Genomic DNA, 19421 nt, shown 5'->3' with positions numbered 1-19421 from the left:
TCCATTTGCATTTAATAAATCTACTAGTAATGTATGCATCTGCTGTTTTCTTATTTTCAGAAATTCAGTGTTTTTCAATAATATCTCTATTTTTAAATAGCTATTTTGTTAAATTAATTTGTTTCTCTTTTTTCTGTCTATATTTGTTATTTAATGTTTTAATGGTTTCTTTGGAGGTGTATATTTAACAACTTTACTTACCAGAGCATAGCTCAAACTAACACTGGCTTTATTTTAATGCTGTGCAAAAGACATTGCTTCAATATAACTGTCCTATCTTATATTTAGGCTGTTGTAATCCAAACTATGTTTCTTTCGTAGAAGCCTATCATGTTCTTGAATAGTCATTGTTATGTTTTTTATTCATTGATTTTTTTATTAGTGTTTGAGGTTATCATACTAGGTATAATGGCTGTCATTATGGCATCTTTGTGTGTGTGTGTGTGTGTGTGTGTGTGTGTGTGTGTGTGTGTGTGTATACTAATGCTTTGTTCTAGTTCATTACCCTTCCCCATTGCTCTCCCTAGTCCTCTGACCCTTCTGGATGACTTCTTCCTTTTTTCCAGATTTTATAATAAATAAGAAAACACTGCAAATAAAAATACAGTTCCATGTTTGTGTGTGTGTGTGTGTGTGTGTGTGTGTGTGTGTGTGTGTGTGTGTATAGTTTCCTTTACTGCTGTTCTTAGTTGGTTTGTCCAAATTACTTCTATAATTGTCATCTGTTCTTTTGTTTCAATGGAAGGATTCCCTTTTGTACTTTCCTACAAGAACTTTATTAGCAATACAGTCTCCCCTTTGATGTTTATTTTCAAAGATCTTCATTTATACTTTAGTTTTGACTAGGGGTTTTTGCTAGTTATGAGGTTTTGAATTTCTAATTTTTTTTTTCAGTAAGGAAATGTTTTTTTCCCCTGCCTCCCTGTCTCCAATAGTCTTAATGATTTCAAGTTTTTCTTTTCTCTCTCTCTTTTTTAAATGAGACAGAGTTTCTCTGTATAGCGCTGGCTGTCCTGGAACTTGCTCTGTAGACCAGGCTGACCTCGAACTCACAGATGTTTACCTGCTGCAGGCCCCCATTGCTGGGATTAAGTGTGTGCTGCCACTGCCTGGCGATTTTGACAGTTTGACTCTAGTGTCTGTCATCTGATATATCATGAGTTTTGTTGAGCTTTGTTGATATACAGACAAATGTTTTTCATGAAGTTTATAAACGTATCATTTATTATATTTTTACAAATATTCTTCTCTTTTCTCCCATAACTCTTTTTGGAACCTCTTTTCATTCATTGGTACCATGTTTATTTGATCTGCACAAATTTGGTGTTGACCTGACCTACCCACGGAGGGAGGGAATGAACAAAGGACAGACACACAGACACACATATAAAAAAGTTGGGATCAAGTATGCTGTGCACTCTAATGGAGAATCAATATTGGCAGCCCAGAAACTCAGCATGTTTATTTCATACATCCGAGTTTAGGAGGTGGATTTATTGTTTACTAGTGAGGAGATAGGTTTGGCTAATCTTAGAAGGTCTCTATAATGGAGCAGTATGGCAGAGAAGTTTCAGGTTGTAGGCATTCTATAGGAAAAAGCTGTGGTTGATAGTTCCTGCATATGCTAGTCAGTCACTTGTAAATACTTGTACTTGGACCAGGAGAAAGTTTACTGTCCCTGAGTCTGACTTGAGGAAGGATTTGGCATTCCCATGGTTTGAGAAATTGGAATCCTTGATATAGCCATCCTCATGTCATCAATACAGTTTCACTCAGAACTATATCTGCTCGTTCTCAACACTTTATGATGTACCTAGAGACTTTGAGACTCTTGCCTAATTTTTTTTTTCAAGACAGGGTTTCTCTGTGTAGCTTTGGAGCCTGTCCTGGATCTTGCTCTGTAGACCAGGCTGGCCTTGAACTCACGGAGATCCGCCTGCCTCTGCCTCCCAAGTGCTGGGATTAAAGGTATGCGCCACCACCGCCTGGCTCTTTTGCCTAATTTTTAACCATCTCTCTTATTCTGGGTATTATCAAATATCTTGTCTTCAAGTTCATTGATTATTTCTTTTTTTAAAAAAAGATTTATTTATTCATATATTATATATGTACACCAGAATAAGGAATCTGATCCCATTACAGATGGTTGTGAGTTACCATGTGGTTGCTGGGAATTGAACTCAGGAACTCTGGAAGAGCAATCAATGCTCTTAACCACTAAGCCATCTCTCCAGCCCCTATTGATTATTTCTTGTATCAGTTCATATCTGCTATTGAGCTCTATTTAGTGAATCTTTAAAATGCTGTACTATCTAGATTATTTATTTCTTTAATAACTTCAATACTTGATATTATCCTTTTTATGAGACATTGCTATCACACTTCTCTTATTCTTCAGCATATTTATAATAGTTGACTTACCATAATTTTTTGGTAAGTCTAGCATTTGAATTTCTCCCTAGACATTTTCTATTACGTACCTTTCTGGGGTGTTGGCCATATTTTACTGTTTCTTTAGTTGTAAAATAATTTTCTGGTGAAAACTGGGCATCGTAAAAAGCATACTTTCTTTGAAATGCTAAAAATCAAATCACTGCAAGGTTAACTGTGGCTTTGATTGTTGTTATATTATTTAGTGACTCTCTAGATAAATTCTGTATTGATAGCTTTCTTTGTTGTATGTAGCCAGTCAAGTCTCTCTCAGTTAATTTAGTGTTCAGCAAAAGGTTGGACAAAGGTTACCTTAAGGTTCATGAATCAATTATGTTAGAACATGGGCCTGCCCATTTCAGTGGTCATTTCTAAGAGGCTAGATCCCATAGTGTGAAGAGATCATGACATGCTTCCCTGAATCTCACCCTGAGACAGAGTTAAGCTCTATCTGTCTGTCTGTCTATCTATCTATCTCTCTACCTATTTATTTATTTAGTGCTATTGGTTTTACAGATCCTAATCTTTGATCCTAACCAGTATCTGATACTTCCATGCTTCTTGTCCTGAAAGCTATGTTGAACCAAATCATTTTCTGCTGCTCCCTAGAAGCTTATAAAAGGCTGATATCCTTTTGGTTCTGGGACTTTCTCTGGATATTTACCTGGTGATTCTATAAAGGCATTTCTCTGCAGCCTAACCACTCTTTATTCTATGTGTAGGCATGTTTTTTCTTGCATGTATGTCAGCACATCACTAGCATGTCTATCTGCAGAGTGTAGAAAAGGGTGTCAAATTCTTTGGAAGTGGAATTAGAGAAGGTTGTGAGCTACCTTGTGGGTGCTGGCAATAGAATCCTGTTTTGGAAGAGCAGCCAGTGCTCTTAACTGTTGAGCCATTTTTCCCGCCCAATGTCCCACTCACTCTTGTGCACTCTTTCTGTCCTTCTTATCTCTCTTGTCCTCATGCCTTGGGAAATTCCTCTCTAGGTTTTAAATGGGTTCTTTAGGAATGCAGCCATCTTCGATGTTTTTGCAGATAGTTTACAACTTTTTAAAAATTTTGCACTCCTCCTCACCAGGTGCCTTAAATCAGGCAGAGGTGAGGGATTATAGCTTACTAAAAATTGCTTGAGTATATGTACCATAATGCAGGTATGTGTGGCAATCTATGTTACCAGGAACATATTGTTACGGCAAAAACACAAAACACACAAAAATGTTACAGGGACACCACCCCTCTCATATCTGAGGGTCAGAATAATTTATTATATGCTGGTTTAGAGAGAAGTTTCAGTTGTTCTGAGTAATCATACATAGGTATAGTATTTATGTTTCTAGCAGTATTTCTAAAGCATTATACCACCTTAGGGTTTAGTCAACTGTCTTCTATGAGAAAAACCATAGAGACTTGACGTGACTGTTTATAACAGGAAATTCCTGTCTGCAGTCAATCATGTTTACAGAAGCAGATATTTAGAGCAGAGGTTAGAACGTTCTCCTTTTATAGGTGAAGTAGAAGCAGCTGCTTCTCACCAGGTAACATCCAGTAACTTTTTCTCAAGAGTGTCTCTGGGTTGCTTTCTTTTCTACCTGTTTAAATTTACTTCCTCTTTCAATGTCAGAGCTTTGAAAACACTCTATGAATATAACTAGTAATTATTAATATAAATTAGTAATTTAGTTGTTTATTTTCTAATAGCTTCTTTAAACATTAAATGACTAGGGAATTCAAGTTCTTGTGATATTCATCTCTCTCTCTCTCTCTCTCTCTCTCTCTCTCTCTCTCTTCCCTCCCTCCTTAGCTCCTCCCTCTTTTTCTCTCAGAGGATTGTTACTACAGAGGGTACTCTGAATTATAGCAAATAAAAATATGCCTTAAATATTTTTCAGCAATTTCTAGGCAGAACCAATAGCATAATCTCTGGAAATGTGTTTTCTGGCGTTCTCAAACCCACACTGCTCTCTTTTTGGATGTTAGTACAAATTGTTACAGCTACCATAGTTGCTGACCACAAAACTGAGTTTAGGTGAATGACACTACAGCCAGTAAAATGCCGTGACAGCTTTCAGACACTCAGCAAGATTCCTGATGTGGAATTTCTGAATTCTCCTAAGCCTTAGATAATTTCTAAATAACTAGAAAAGTTAAGTTTAATGAATTTTGTCATTTATTTTTGTGTGAAAGTGCATCTGGAGATTTTTGATCTACTGTTCTTGAAATACTGTTGTTACGTTGTTAAATTTTCTTAAATTTCCAATAATGAGCATTGTATGGCTTGTTGATCTTTCCTAAAAGTGCTTATAAATCTCCATGGTGAAATCCTGTTGCTTGAAATTAAAATAGCCTGTATTCTAAGATTTGTTTTTAGTTTTCCTAACAATAGAATATTGATAAAGTTTGCTTTTTCTTTAGAATGTGATATGTTCATTTGTTCCACATCAAATTGGAGTATTTAAAGTGAAGCAAGTGATCGAGATTATCGGCCCAGTGGCAGATGAAAATTTACGGTCTTTGTCAATGAAACCTTTTCATTATATACATTTAGAATTCAACAGCACTTGCAAAGCTTGCACTAAGAAAGTTGGGGTGAAAATTAATCCTGGTATGTTACTGTATTAACTTTACACAGCTCTGATGTGATTTTTGTTTTTAATGTAAGAATCTATATGCCAAACAGGGTAAAAACCAGTACTTTCCCCCTTTTTAAAGCATCTATCAAAGTCACCTAGAAAGCCTGTTCAAATGCAGGGCCTACAGTCTAGTATTGATTATTAAGTAGTTCTCTGTCTATACTAAAGGTTTACACATCTATCATATTTTCAGTAGATGTCATATTGCTATTTTGAGGTGTCTTATACAGATGCTCAAATATTTTAATGATTGCTATGTTATATTCTTTATATATTTTTGTTGGAGTTTAATGTAAACTAGATTTGACTACATCCAGTTTTTCTTGGTCCTGCAGTTTCATCTAATCATATATAATCTTTTATTAATTGTACCACATGAACTTGGTGATTCACAGTTGTCTTTAGCTTAAAAATACCTTTCACTTCCACAAGGATTAATTTAAATCTTCAAATTAGCATGCTAATTGCTATACATACATTTTATTAACATTTAAGTGTTATTTTGCTAAATTAGTTTATGCAGGCCTATATACTGTATTAAGTCATTTGTATTTTCTCAATATGTTTGAGAATTTAGCATGTTAAAATGAATTGTCTAGTGTTCTATTGCTGTGAAGAGACACCATGACCACAGCAACTTTAATACAAGAAAGCATTTGATTGGGGCTTTCCTACAGTTTCAGAGGTTTAGTCCATTATTACCATGGTAGGAAATATGATTACATGAAGGCAGACATGGTGATGGAGAAGAAGCTGAGAGTTCTACATGTGGATTGGCAGGCAGAAGGAAGAGAAAAACACCGGGCGTGGCTTGAGCATTTGAAACCCCAAAGCTCACCCAGTGACATATTTCCTCCAACAAGATCATACCTACTCCAAGGACACACCTCCTAATCTCTGTCAATAGTACCACTCCCTAATGGCCAAATATTTAAATTTATGAGACTATGAGGGCCATTCTTATTTAAAACATCATATTAGTTATCAAGTATATTAAATAATCCTTGGCTAATTCTTGGAAATGTACAATACAAAGTACTAAATACCAACTTAATATTTAATTTTATTAAAGGTATATCCCCCTTAATCAGTAATCCCACAAGACAATTTGTGATCAAAGATTCAGAGAAAAAGGATGATTTACCACCTGTAGCAGCAATGCTCCAGTCAACCACGACAAAACTTCATAATCATCGCATAAATGATGTGTCAGATAAGGATGCACTGATTGCCTTTCCTAATGATAGAGCTGCAAGTCTTAGGTGTGGAGACCACCATGAACATTTCAGGTAGCGTATAATATTAATAAATTAAAATTCAAAAGACATAATATCCAGGATAATATGCAGAGATCTGACAATATCCTGGTGTTAAAGAAGGAAAGTAGTAATTGGAATGAATTATGTTCTACCTTTTGTATGTGGAGTATAATGACGGTTGAATGTTACAGCATTTGCCTTATCTAACTTTTTATATTCTCTACTGTGTACTTGTGAGGCAATGAATGGCATACAAAATAATTTTTAAAATATATTAGGAACACCAATAGATGAATGATACAATTAATCACTGTTGGATTTGGAATTAGACTCCAGAGTTTATTTGAATAAAATAATTTAAATTGTAGGAAACCAATTATTGCTGTTATCATTCTGGTTTTATCACTTCATAGGCACATTTCTAGTAACTCCTCCTCACTTGACCTAAACTTCTCAAGTTTAAGTTCATAAGGAATGTTGAAACTTCTATTTAAATTCATCATAACCTCATACTAATTTGCCAGTGTTAAGTTAAAAGTGACAAATAAATGATTTTATGGACCTTCATACCAAAAAGGTTTTAATATATTAAAGAGTAAATGACGGTTATTTTTATGCCAACTTGTATGCTAATAGTAGACTATTTCAACTTAATAATAGCCCTGCACTTTTTCTACTTGTCTATCTTGGGGAGGGAGTCATGAAGATCATTTAATTTTGTATCAACTTTCCTTCTTTACCATTTGATTCTTCAGCCCACATTTTTATTATCTTCAATGAAAAAATTATATGACATTTACTGACTTTCTTGATATTTCAATTCACAAATTCCACTCACATATGTCTTTCTTTTCTTTGTTTCTATTTGACCAGTGCCATGAAAATACCATTGTATGTTTTCTTCTTGCTCTTTACATCCCCTCCAATACCCAGAGTTGATGGCTTCTGAAAACATTTTTGACTGTTTTATAAACCTATATTCTTATGGAAGGTTACATTTTGATTTAATTTTTAACAATTTGATTCTGTATTCTTTCTCTATTGATTAGATCATAAAAATTAACAGAAAATAAATTTAGCTATTCTTATTATTTAATAGCTGTATTCTCTCAAAAGTTTTTCACATTATTAAGTCTAATAATGTTACCAATTGCATGTTTAATTAAAGAAACTAAAGAAATTTTATTCTAGTGCATTTGTTGTTTTATTAAAAATTACAATTGCTATTTACTCTTATGTATTTAACCCTTTCAGTTTTTGAAAACAAAATAAGAGAATTTTATTCATAGCGGTGTCCTCTCTACTCATAACATTGACAAGAATACAGGTGAATGTTGAGTTAACTTTTCTGGGGAGACTTGAATAAATATCAATTTACTCCAAATAGGGCACCAACAACAGAACAAAGTAATTCCTTCAAAGTTCAAATTTGTGACCAAATCAGAGAGTTTTTATTTTAGAGTACTGTGAAATGGTTACTTAATAAATGTGCATGATCCCAAAATAGCTACATTCCTGCAAAGAGTGACAGCATCATGGATAATGGCCATCATGGAAGTTGTGTCGTGGAGTCCCCTTTTCATTCAGTCTTCCAATAGCATTTCCCAAGATTACTTGCATCTGGAGGAGGACAGGAGTATGTAATGGCTGTAGTCCCAGTTGAGGATCCTATGGCTCTTTTTTTCCTTCTACTAATAGGATATATGAACAGCTTCATTACCATAGCTATAGATCTAGCTTTCACTGTACTGTTCTGTTCAATTAGTTGTTGTGGCTACCAAGGATAGGTAATTTCTACTCTAAAATGGTGATTGGTTGATCATGTTATACCTGGAAAGAAAATAGCCATACAACATACAACACTGACGACCCAGTAAGCTGTTTTTGAATAAATAAGAGAAATGAGTTAGTTACATGGTAAATTTTGTTTGTACATTATATATTAGAAAAATAGTGCTTACTAAAAGCTACAGATATAATTCTATATGCTTAGTGAATTCTAGAATTTAAGGAAATTGTTGTTAGAACAACAATACAATTCCTCCTCCAAGGAGGTTCCTAGAAAGGAGCTGACAGGAATTACCCTTCAGAATGATCTTTATTAGAAGACAGAGCCTCCTGATCATTGGCATCCAGGATATGGACTTGAAATGGAAAACCATAAGAAGAGATAGCTTCTATGTTTCTTAATGGAAGAGACCGGCCCTTTAGTTCCAGGAAACAAAGAGGGTTTCTGCCTTTTAGAGGTTTTCATCAAGTGGACAAGTTTCATATCTTGTGATTTATCTTAGCCTAGCCTCAGCTTTGGCATTAGGGCAAGCACTTTGGTGTCATCATAAGCCTATTTTGCAATTAAATGTGGGAGATTCTGTTAGGCAGTGGCACAGAATGATTTCTTAGCAGTTCTCTGTCTCATAGTGCCCCCTGACTTTTTCATGATCTTCATTTCTGGGAGAGAGCAAAGCGTACCTAGAAGGTATGTAGTCTAACATTAGTATGCTTAGTGAAAAGATTCAGTATTCTCTATTTTTTTCTAATTCTGGTTGTAATTTTTAAAAGATATATACATACATATATTTATATAACACACAACACACAAATACATGTATATCTCACCCTCATACATGCAATGATGTCTTTGTATATCAGAGGATATGCAGTTTATCCTACTCAATATTTTATGGCCCCCACTTGACATTTAAATTGATCAGTAGGTACTCTGTATATACTGATTAAATAGGTGTGTGTGTGTGTGTGTGTGTGTTTGTTTGTGCGTGTGTGTGTGTGTGTGTGTGTATGTATGTATGTATGTATTTTAACATGATATCTTGTTCATCTTGTAGAACAATTTTCACAAAGATTCCAAGGCATGACTATATGGATCCTGACTTTGAATACACTGATTTGGAAAAACTGGAAAAAAGAATACATCGAGATTACTACACAGAGTATATTAGAAATTTAAGAAATGCACGCCTACAGAAAGAAGCACAGAGGTAAAGATAGTTCTTCAAACAATGTGCCTAAAGACCAGATTTGGTTTTCTTCTTAAACTGATTATGTGAACATAAATTTCAGGAGTACAGTATAATGATTAGATATAGCGATCAAACCAGGGCATTTGGTGTTGACATCATAAACAGTTTTTTTTTTTGGGGGGGGGGGCGGAGCTGACGATCAAACCCAGGGCCTTGCGCTTGCTAGGCAAGTGCTCTACCAATGAACTAAATCCCCAACCCCATAACCAGTTTTATAGCTTTTGATCAATGTAATAATTGAAGATACTTATGAAGAACAATGTGAAATTTTAGGACAATGTATTTGGATCCAATCAGGGTAACCAATGCTTCCTTAATTTCCTTGTCATTAGTTTCTGGAGTCTCCATGGTGGCTATGTATTACCCCAATAATGGTTTTGGATCTGCATTTCTCCACATCCTTTTAGCATTTGTTATACTTTGTCTTTTTAGTAATAGCCATTTCAATGACATGAGATGATAATATGTGTCATTTTGATTCTTGTTTTTCCGGTGACTAAAGACACTGAGCTTTATAAGTTAAATTTTGTTGGCCATTGGTTTTCCTTCTTTAAGAAGTATGTATTCATCTCATCTCATTTGTACACAATGCAATTTGACCATTGAGGGTGCTTTAGCTATGTGTGTATTCTGGATACATCTCTTTTCAAATGATAATTTGCAGATTTTCCCCATTGCAGCAGTGGTTTCTACTTTTTATCATTTCCTTTGCTTTGCAGAAGCTCCTTAGCTGGATAAAGTCCCAGTTGTCTGTGCTTTGAGTGTTTTATAAAAATAAATAAATAAATAAATGAAATCTGAAATCAATTTTATGAAGTTTGTATAGATTATTCAAGTTTTAATCTCCATGTTAATATCAGATTTGTTTCTTTATGTCTTAAATTTGATTTTACTTTGAACTGTTTTAGTAGCATTTTAATATATGTTAAAGGCAAAACAATTAACTATTTTAGCTACAGTAACTTTTGCTAACTTTTTATTTGCAGTTTTCTTAGGTAGTTTTTGCTAGAAGCACATCCTGAGGAAAGGATTCTATTGTATGTGATTCACTAAAAGCATATTTCCCAACAGAAAGCTTTGTAGGATGTAGGAATCAGAGTACAGCAAGGGAAGAATTGATGCACTTCAAATTAAGTTTATAAGCAGCCTGATGCCAATTTTTTTTTAACATAAATGATATCATTGTTTCTATTTTTTTATTTTAAATTTTTTCTTCATTTTACATACCAACCACAGTTACTCCTCCTCCCCTCCTCTCGCTATCTCCCACATCCTAGAACCCCCACTCTCCACCCTCCATCCACTCCTCAGAGAGGGTAAGAGAGCATGGGGAGTCAACAAAGTCTGGCACTTCAAACTGAGGCAGGACCAAGCCCCTTACCCCCTGTATCAAGGCTGAGCAAGGTATCCCTCCATAAGAAATGGGCTCCAAAATGTTAGTTTATGCACCAGGCCCCACAAACAGACCAAGCTACATAACTGTCACACACACATGCAGAGACTAACTGTTGATCCAGAGTCCATGAGTTCACACTAGCTGGGGTCAGCTGTCTCTGTGCGTTTCCCTATCATGATCTTGACCCCTGGCTGCTCATAAAATCCCTCCTCCCTTCCTTTGACTAGACTCCAGATGCTTGGCCCAATGCCTAGCTGTGGCTCTCTGCATCTGCTTCCATCAGTCAATGGATGAAGGCCCTGTGATTACAGAGTTCAGGCACCCTTTCCACCATTGTTAAGGAGTCTTAGCTGGGATCATCCTTGTGGATTCCTGGGAATTTCTCTAGCACCAAGTTTCTCCCTAACTCCAGAATGGCTCACTCTATCAAGATATCTCTTTCATTGCTTTCCCTCTTTGTCCCTCCCCCTACTCGACTATCTTATTCCCTCACATTCTCATTCCTCATCCTCTCTCCTCTTACCCCATTCCAGTCGATGCTTTCGCTGTGTTTGGGGGCTGGGGTGGGACTTGCAGATTACAGGATCCAGTGGGTGGCAGGGGTGGTGGAGAGGCCTGGCCACAGGATTCTCTTTTGTTGAACTGCTGCTGGGGCTGCATCATTGTTTCTATCTCGAAACAAAGAGGCTTTTCTCCTTGGTCCAAACCACTCAGTGACTGTGATCTACCTTTTGAGTGTGGAAAAGAAATAGGTGTAGCTATAACTTCTTCTATGAAGTGTTGAAGAGTGGAGGCCACTTAGTGGAGGCAAGCATCCTTCAGATTAGTATACCAGTTCAGTTAAATGGATATGGATAAGCCTATAACAGTGGAGGATATTTGCACTTATTACTGTATTTTGTGAACAACTTTTCCTCAATTAGTCATTATTATTTTCATTTTATCATCATCATTGTTTTTGCAGGGAACGCAAATTTCCATTTAATGAAGTAGATATAGGCATGGAGCCATCATCCGGTCTAAGGTCACCATCACTATCTCAATCAGAAATAGAAGAGGAGATACCTTCATCTTTAAAGGCTTCCTCTCTCAGAGCTAAAAGATTGCTAAGCACCAAGAAAATAGCATCCAGGGAGACAGCATCTCTGCAGAGAAAGGCATGTGCCATGTTTTCAAGTTTGTTTTGTCCTGAGAATTCTAAAAATGGCTCTTACTAATACTAAATGAATTATTTTGGAAAAACAGATCTCCAAAGGACTTAAATCAAAGCCAACCACTTCCCATGAAAAACGGGACTGTAGCAAAGTTTTGACACCAAAGCAAATACATCAAGTAATTGTTGGTAAGATTATATAGAGATCTACTACACTCGTGTGTGTGTTTATGCATGTGTGTGTGTGCTGATTTTATTTTTATTCTTATAAAATATTTGATCACGTTCCCCTGAGCTCCTTCCTACTCACATTCCTACTCACCCAATTTTATATTATATTCTCATATTCTCTCTCTCTTTCACTCCCTCTCTCTCTTTTCCTCTCCCTGTCTCTCCTCCCTCTCAAAAAGAGATTTCATCAAGATGGTAGAATAGAAGGTTCATGGCTCATTTTACCACACACCAGTAATTATGCAGCTGTTCTTAGACCAATGTGTCGTTGTGAGAGCTTTGGCCTTCAGTTCCTATGAAGCCCTACTAGAACTGAAGACGCATGAGGATCAATTTTAGGTGATAGTTCTGGCAAGCTAACTGATTATAGTCCTAGATTTAAACCACAAAAGCGCTTCAGCAGCCTCAGCAGCAGTCTCCAGTCCCAAATTAGACTTATTCTTGTCATTACGGTCTATTGTACAACAGGCTAACTATAATTAGAAAGATCTGTGAACATTGCTGAGAATGGATTTTTGAATTGTCTCACAGCACAGTTCAAAAGTACGTGAGGTAGAGTATATGTTCCTTACTATTATTTAACTATTCCATAATTTAGACATAGCTAAAACTTGTCACTTAGGATAAAATATGCAGTGAAAAATAAGAAATATGGTATATTGTTACAAAACAATATCATTAATTAAAATGGAAAGAAATTCTGATATCTGCTAGTCAAGGAATCCATATGGAAGGCACTATTAAATCAGGCCAACTAAGACAAATGCTGCATTATCTTGTTTTTATATGGAATTAAAAGAAGCACTGGGCCTTATAAAACCAAAGAATAAACTGGTTGTTACCAGCGTTTATGTGAAGTGGAGGACAAGATAGAGGTGTTGGTCAAAAGATACAAAGCTTTATTTAGTATAAGTTCTGGAGAGCTACATGACTACAGTTAATAACAAAATTTTATGTTATTGATAATTGTTGGTGATAAATGTTTGTGCCACAAATTTGACTGTGGGAGGTAATAGATATTTTAATTAGATTTATTTAATCCAATCACAATGAAGATATATATGAAAACATTGTGATATATATGAAAACATTGTACATATTGCAAACGTACAAACTTTGTCAGTTTTACCTTTAAAAAGCTGAGGAAAATGGATTATAAACAATATATTTTGTTGAGAGATACATAGAAAAATATTCTTAACTTTGGGAAAGTAAAAGATTTTAGTTATGAAAATAAAACAATAATTAACAAAACATACAATAAGAATTCAGAGATTAATCAAAGCTAAGTAGTTTTGCTTTTTTTGGTAAAAATACTGGTAGGAGAATTTAAAAAAAAATATTAACTAAAATAAACTGTTATATGTTGTATGTCTGATAAACTACTTTTAACTAGAATGTATAAATAAAACTTAAAAAAGGGGTAACTAAATTTTAATAAATGGGCTGAAAATTTGAACAGTCAGTTCAGTAAAGAACATGCAAAAATAGTGTACTCATATATTAAAATAGGCATTGTTAATTTTCAAGGGCAAGCTTGGTTCTGCCTCAGTGTGATATGCCATGCTTTGTTGACTCCCATGGGAGGCCTTACCCTTTCTGAGAAGTGAATGGCATGGGGACTAGAAAGGAGGTGTGGGAGGGGACTGGAGGAGAGGAGGGAGGGGAAACTAGTTGGTATGTAAAATTAATCAAAATTTTAGTTAAAATATTTTAACCAAAATAAGAAAGTGCTATAAATTTAGTATATGGCTAGAGGTATGAAGCAAACATGAAACAAAAACATCTCATTATTTAATTTTTTTCCCAAAATACAAAGAACCCAAGACTAGTGAATATACAAGGAGCCAGCAAACTATTTAAAATAGGTGTATTCTCACAAGTAGGATACAACATAAAATTATTTAAAATAGTTTGCTGGCTGCTTATATACTCATGCACAAACCAACCTTAATTCATCAAATTTACTCCTAGATATTTATCTAAAAGAAAAGAAGTTGTATTCATCAATACTTGCTATTAAAAATGTATAGCAGCTTTTTAAAAATAGCTAATAACTAGAAACTAAGTCTCAATGAACAGGTGAATCAACCAATTAAGATACATAAATTAAAGGGAATATGTCCTAGCTTTATTTTGATTATAACTGAAATATCCTGACCAAAAGCAACCTAGAGGAGAAATTTGTTATTAACTATGAATTCCAGGCTACATTACATTACTACAGAGAAGTCAGTGACAGGAGCTCATGATGCAAAGACATGTTGTATGTATATTATATATCTACAGTGAAGAGCAGAGAGAAATGAATGCATGCATGCCCTAGTACTTAGTTTACTTTGTCTAGTCATTATACATTCCACAGCTTCAAACCAATGTATGGGGCAACCCAGATGGGCTGGGACTTCCCATACCATTAAAGGCGATCAAGATAATTCTCTATAGACATGGTTTTCTTTTTCTTTTTCTTTCTTTTTCTTTTTTTTTATGCTTTGGGGGACCACCACCCTGTTCTCAAATAAATACACTGGGAATTATCTTACTTGTGAATGCTTGGTCTTAGCTTGACTTGTTTCTAGCCCGCTTTTCTAACTTAAATTAACCCGTTTCTCTTTAACAATGCTTTGCCTCTGCATTTTTTACCTTTTTATCTTTCCTTTATCTATATATCTTTCTTTCCTTCTTACTCTGTGGCTGGCTGTGTTGCTGGACCCTGGAGTCCTCCTCTTCTTTTCTCGCTCCTCCCTTCTTTCTTTTTTGAGACTAGATGTCTTTTTGTTCTCTCTGCCCCACCTATTTCTGTCCTGCCTAGCTATTCATTGTTCATCTCTTTATTAGACTAAACAGGTGTTTTAGGCAGGCAAAGTAATACAGATCTACAGAGTTAAACAAATGCAACATAAAAGAATACAACATGTCTTTGCATCATTAACAAATATTCCACAGTGTATATGAATGTAACACATCCTAAACTAATATTTCACAGCACATGCTCACAGAGGAACCTAGTCTAGACAAACCATCATTCACTAAGACCCTCCATCCTTTTTAGGTGATTATAGATTGTGTCAAGTTGGCATTTGAAACTGATCATCACATAACACTACTTAATAATATAAAAGGATAAAATATTTATTTATTTAAGAATTGGATGAATGTCTAGAAAATTCACTATGAGAAAGAATCCATACAGATTTGTTATGTACCAGATGATTCTATTCATATAAAACTCTGGAAAGTGGAGATGAGTGAGATGGCTTACTGGGTAAAGGTACTTGCTCTTAAACTTGGAAACCTGAATTTGATTCTCAGAATTCTTACGGTTGAGAGAACTAACTTTTGGTTTCTCTCTGACTTCTACACACATGCTGTGGCACATTCATACCTCTTTATACATACACAGAAACACACTAAAATAAGCAAATAAATAAATAAATGTAATTAAAACAAAACTCTAGAAAGAAAACTGGTCTATAGTATAGTAATATGTGTGGATTTTCTGAGAAATATTTTGAGACTAGTGAGAAGGAATAAATGTAACAAGGTACAAGAAAATGTTTTAGAGTGGTTCAACCTTTATATATGTATGTCAGTACTAAAGAAACTATATTTAAGTGTAGTTAACATATCCTGTATCAGTTATAGCTTAAATAAATTATTAAAATTGGCAGATTGATAACAGTATGGGGTGATGAATAAGTAGAATATATCCTCAAATAGAAGGATCGTGAGTTGAAAGCTACCTTTGGCTATAAAGTTAAGTCCTGTCTCAAAATAAAAAAGATTATATATAATTAAGATTATTATAATTAAAGCTTTTGGCATTATAGGGGGAACACTTAGGAATTAAATCACGGAATTGAAAATTGCTATTTTTTTATGAATTATATATTGGTGAATAAAGTAAGTGTATTTATACAAGTAGATATATTGGTGAAATGTTGTAGATCAAAATGATGATAGGAGTTTTATTGTGATTATTATTTTACCATGAAATTTTCTATACTAGAATATATTCATATTGATTATCTTTAAACATGATACTTTGGTCTGCTAGATAAAAGTACAGCTGTTCATGTCTGATATTGTACCAGATAGTTTTGTGATATTATACTAAATAGTTTTGTGTTAATTTTAGACAATTTAACTTACTAAAATAAAATCTGAAGACTTAGAAAATGAAGGAACACCTTTGAAATAAGTTTACTTAATAACTTACTTTGATTATTTCAGGACCATCTGTCCTTAACTTTGGTAATGTTTGTGTGAAATCTACAAATACTCAGCTACTTCACATTGTTAATATGCTGCCCATGTATATATTGATCCAGTTAGATATTGATTTGGAAGAACTTCAGAAAACCAACCAATTTTCCTATGTGATCCCACCTACATCTAGTACTTATATTTCGATGGTATTTGAGTCTTCTACCAATGGAAAATTTTGGAAGTAAGGTTTATTTATCATTTTCTTTTTACTAGAGTTATTTATGATAGTAATTTACTTCAATAATTGTAACATAGATTATATTTTATACCAAAGTATAGAAAGCATATAATATATATCAGCTTATTTACTTGTATGTTTATGTATTTCACTGATAATCTAATTTTCCTCACCATTTATTTTCTGAATTAATTACATGCGGTAATTTATAGCATATAGGTTTCGTATGTATTTGAGATCTGTAGTCATGAATAGGTACTGTGCTGTCAGTTAAGTTTGGGTGTTTCTACTCTGTTACAGATCATTCACCTTTAGAATTAACAACATACCTGGTGGACACATCCTAGTGATGGCTGTCATCCTGCCTGTAAAACTTGAACTGTCTTGCAATGAGGTTGTCCTGAGACCACAAACCTTCTTGTTGAAAACATGTTTTCGGGGAACCGTTAGGCTATATAATCATCTGAATCGTCCTGCCCAATTTGAATGGAAACCAGTAAGTGCCCCAAGAGGAATTGCATTTATGATTCGTCCAGCCAAAGGTAAATAGTACATTTTTTTTTATTTAGAGATTCATTCATTCACTCGTGTATTCAGGCATGAATTACTTACTGAGCATGTACTATGTACTTATGGCAGTAGCATAGGAGTAAACTGGATACTATCATCAGGAGCATTTATTTTTATATGTGTAAATATGACTTGAAAGTAAGGATTCGGAGTTGAACTTTTAACAGAAACACACAATAAGAGATAGAGATGGAGATAGATGTAAGTTCTTGGTTAACTGTGTGGTTTAATAAGTCAGAAGTTTACAAGTCAAGAAGAGAGGCTAGATTCCCAGAGAAAAATGATGGTGTAGTGTTTACATCAAAGGCAAAATTAATTTTTAGGGACTCTAAGTCCTCTAAGGCTGTCAAATGATTGGGTAAGACCCACTGACATTATTAAATATAATCTGAATATGCCTTTGCTTATGAAAACTACCATATAATATGAACATATAGCAAATTAGTACATTATATGACCTAGACATATGCAGTATTTTTAAGTTAACTATTTTAATTCTACTAACTTATACACATCTGAATACTGTCAATGCTAATATCTTGCTTAGTGTTTAACCACACAACTGAGTTCCTCAATCTAAACAATGTATAACATTAACTGTTGGAGATACTCCTGAAAAATGTTACTACTTTTATAGTTTGAGTGTAATTATAAGATGATTTACAGTGACTTACATTTCCTTAGATTTTAAATTAATTATGGCTGGGAATAAATATAACAATAAAATAAATTTAATGCACTTACAAACTTAAGACTAACATTTAATAAGAATACTAGTATAAGCCAGTCTGAATTACTGCTCTTGATGGGCCCCCTGAAATAGTTACCCATCCATTTAAATTTGCGGGTGTCATTCCCTACAATCTCATCATTTCATGTAATATATTTTTTATTATACAAATTTGGTAACTTCTAAACTGCAGTTTGTCTAGTAACCTATCATATGGCAAAAATCATTGTGCTGTGCTGTGAGGACCTTATAAGGACAGAAGGAAGGTATAATTTAATGAAAGAAATTGCTAGTTACCAGTTGATCGATACTGTCTTTTCATTTTATATGCATATACTTATACAGTATGATGGAAAGATCTGAATCTTTGCATCTGCACCGACTGACTGTGGTGTTTTATAACCAGCTAAAGTCTAGTTCTCCATGAGTGCTAAGCACAATAAAGTTTAAAGCTAATCTTAGCTTCTCACTCATTAGTTATTTTTTTCATGAGCAAGTTTCTCTATACATGCCACTTTCCTCACCAGAGGCTGATGAGATGGATCAGCAGGTAAGAGTGCTTACTGCTCTTCCAGAGTCCCTAGGTTTGGTTCCCAGAACCCACATGGTCCATCAGCTGTCTATAATTCTGGCTCAAGAGGAATTGAGCGGCAGGAGGAGGGAAGAGGGATCTGTGATTGGTATATAAATGAATAAAAAATTTCTTAATAAAAAAAGAGGATCTGACACCCTCTCCCGAACTCTGCAGGCTCTTGCATGCTTGTGGTACACATACATACATAGTCAGGCACACACACAGACACATAAAATAAAAATTCAATATTAAATGTATGGAAAACTATAATGTCTCACAAAGGATGGTAAAAATATAAATGGATAGGTATATGATTGTAAAACATTCTTATTTTTGAAATATTTTTTATTTGAAAGTATTCTGAAAATATTAGCAGCTTATCATATATCTTGATATTTATTTCTATTTTTCACTCCTTTCTTTCTGCCTTCCTTGTCTTTTTCCTTTCTATATAGCCTCTCCTCAATCTCTTTAGTTATAATTTAGGAACAATTGTTTAGAATGTAAATTATTATGTTTCACACTATATAATAGAAATAAAGTATTACCAATCATTTCCAAATTATTATTTTAATATAGTTTACAACTGTTCATATTAGAGTATTATAAATTAATCTTAACAATATACTCCAGGCTATTAAGAAACTTCAACAGCTTTATCCTTGATTTCCACCTTTTTTAAAAAGAAAACTTTTTTTCTACTTTTAAAATTTATTAATACCAATGAATTAAGTTTAATGTTGCTCGGCCGACCTTCATCTTGTAGTTGTAGTGGAAATGCAGTGATGATGCGATGAAATAGAAGTAGAATTGCAAAGTTATAAATATCATGCTAGTTAAGTCTTAAGAATTCTTTGTAAAGGAGATGTGGGTGTTTACTTCTTTTGGTTGTCTATGACTTTTATATGTTGTTAGATAAAATCATTATTATGGCATACAGATACTAAAATATTTAAAGTG

At 34.3% G+C, this 19421-nt stretch overlaps 1 protein-coding gene across 1 annotated transcript in view; it reads left to right on the top strand.

Annotated features, from left to right (window-relative positions):
• The window catches only part of Cfap47 (cilia and flagella associated protein 47), a 236379-nt gene that overhangs the window by 21408 nt on the left and 195550 nt on the right, over positions 1 to 19421 (top strand). Inside the window, exons 9-15 of the mRNA XM_036173897.1 lie at positions 4846 to 5035; positions 6136 to 6352; positions 9166 to 9318; positions 11721 to 11913; positions 12002 to 12098; positions 16374 to 16590; positions 16888 to 17129. Coding sequence (XP_036029790.1) covers positions 4846 to 5035; positions 6136 to 6352; positions 9166 to 9318; positions 11721 to 11913; positions 12002 to 12098; positions 16374 to 16590; positions 16888 to 17129 — 1309 coding nt within the window. The remainder of the gene's footprint in view (positions 1 to 4845; positions 5036 to 6135; positions 6353 to 9165; positions 9319 to 11720; positions 11914 to 12001; positions 12099 to 16373; positions 16591 to 16887; positions 17130 to 19421) is intronic.

The sequence above is a fragment of the Onychomys torridus genome, chromosome X (assembly GCF_903995425.1).
Source record: "Onychomys torridus chromosome X, mOncTor1.1, whole genome shotgun sequence".
Taxonomy (NCBI): domain Eukaryota; kingdom Metazoa; phylum Chordata; class Mammalia; order Rodentia; family Cricetidae; genus Onychomys; species Onychomys torridus.
The sequence above is the reverse complement of the archived record's forward strand: the minus strand, read 5'-3'. Positions and strand labels throughout refer to the sequence as shown.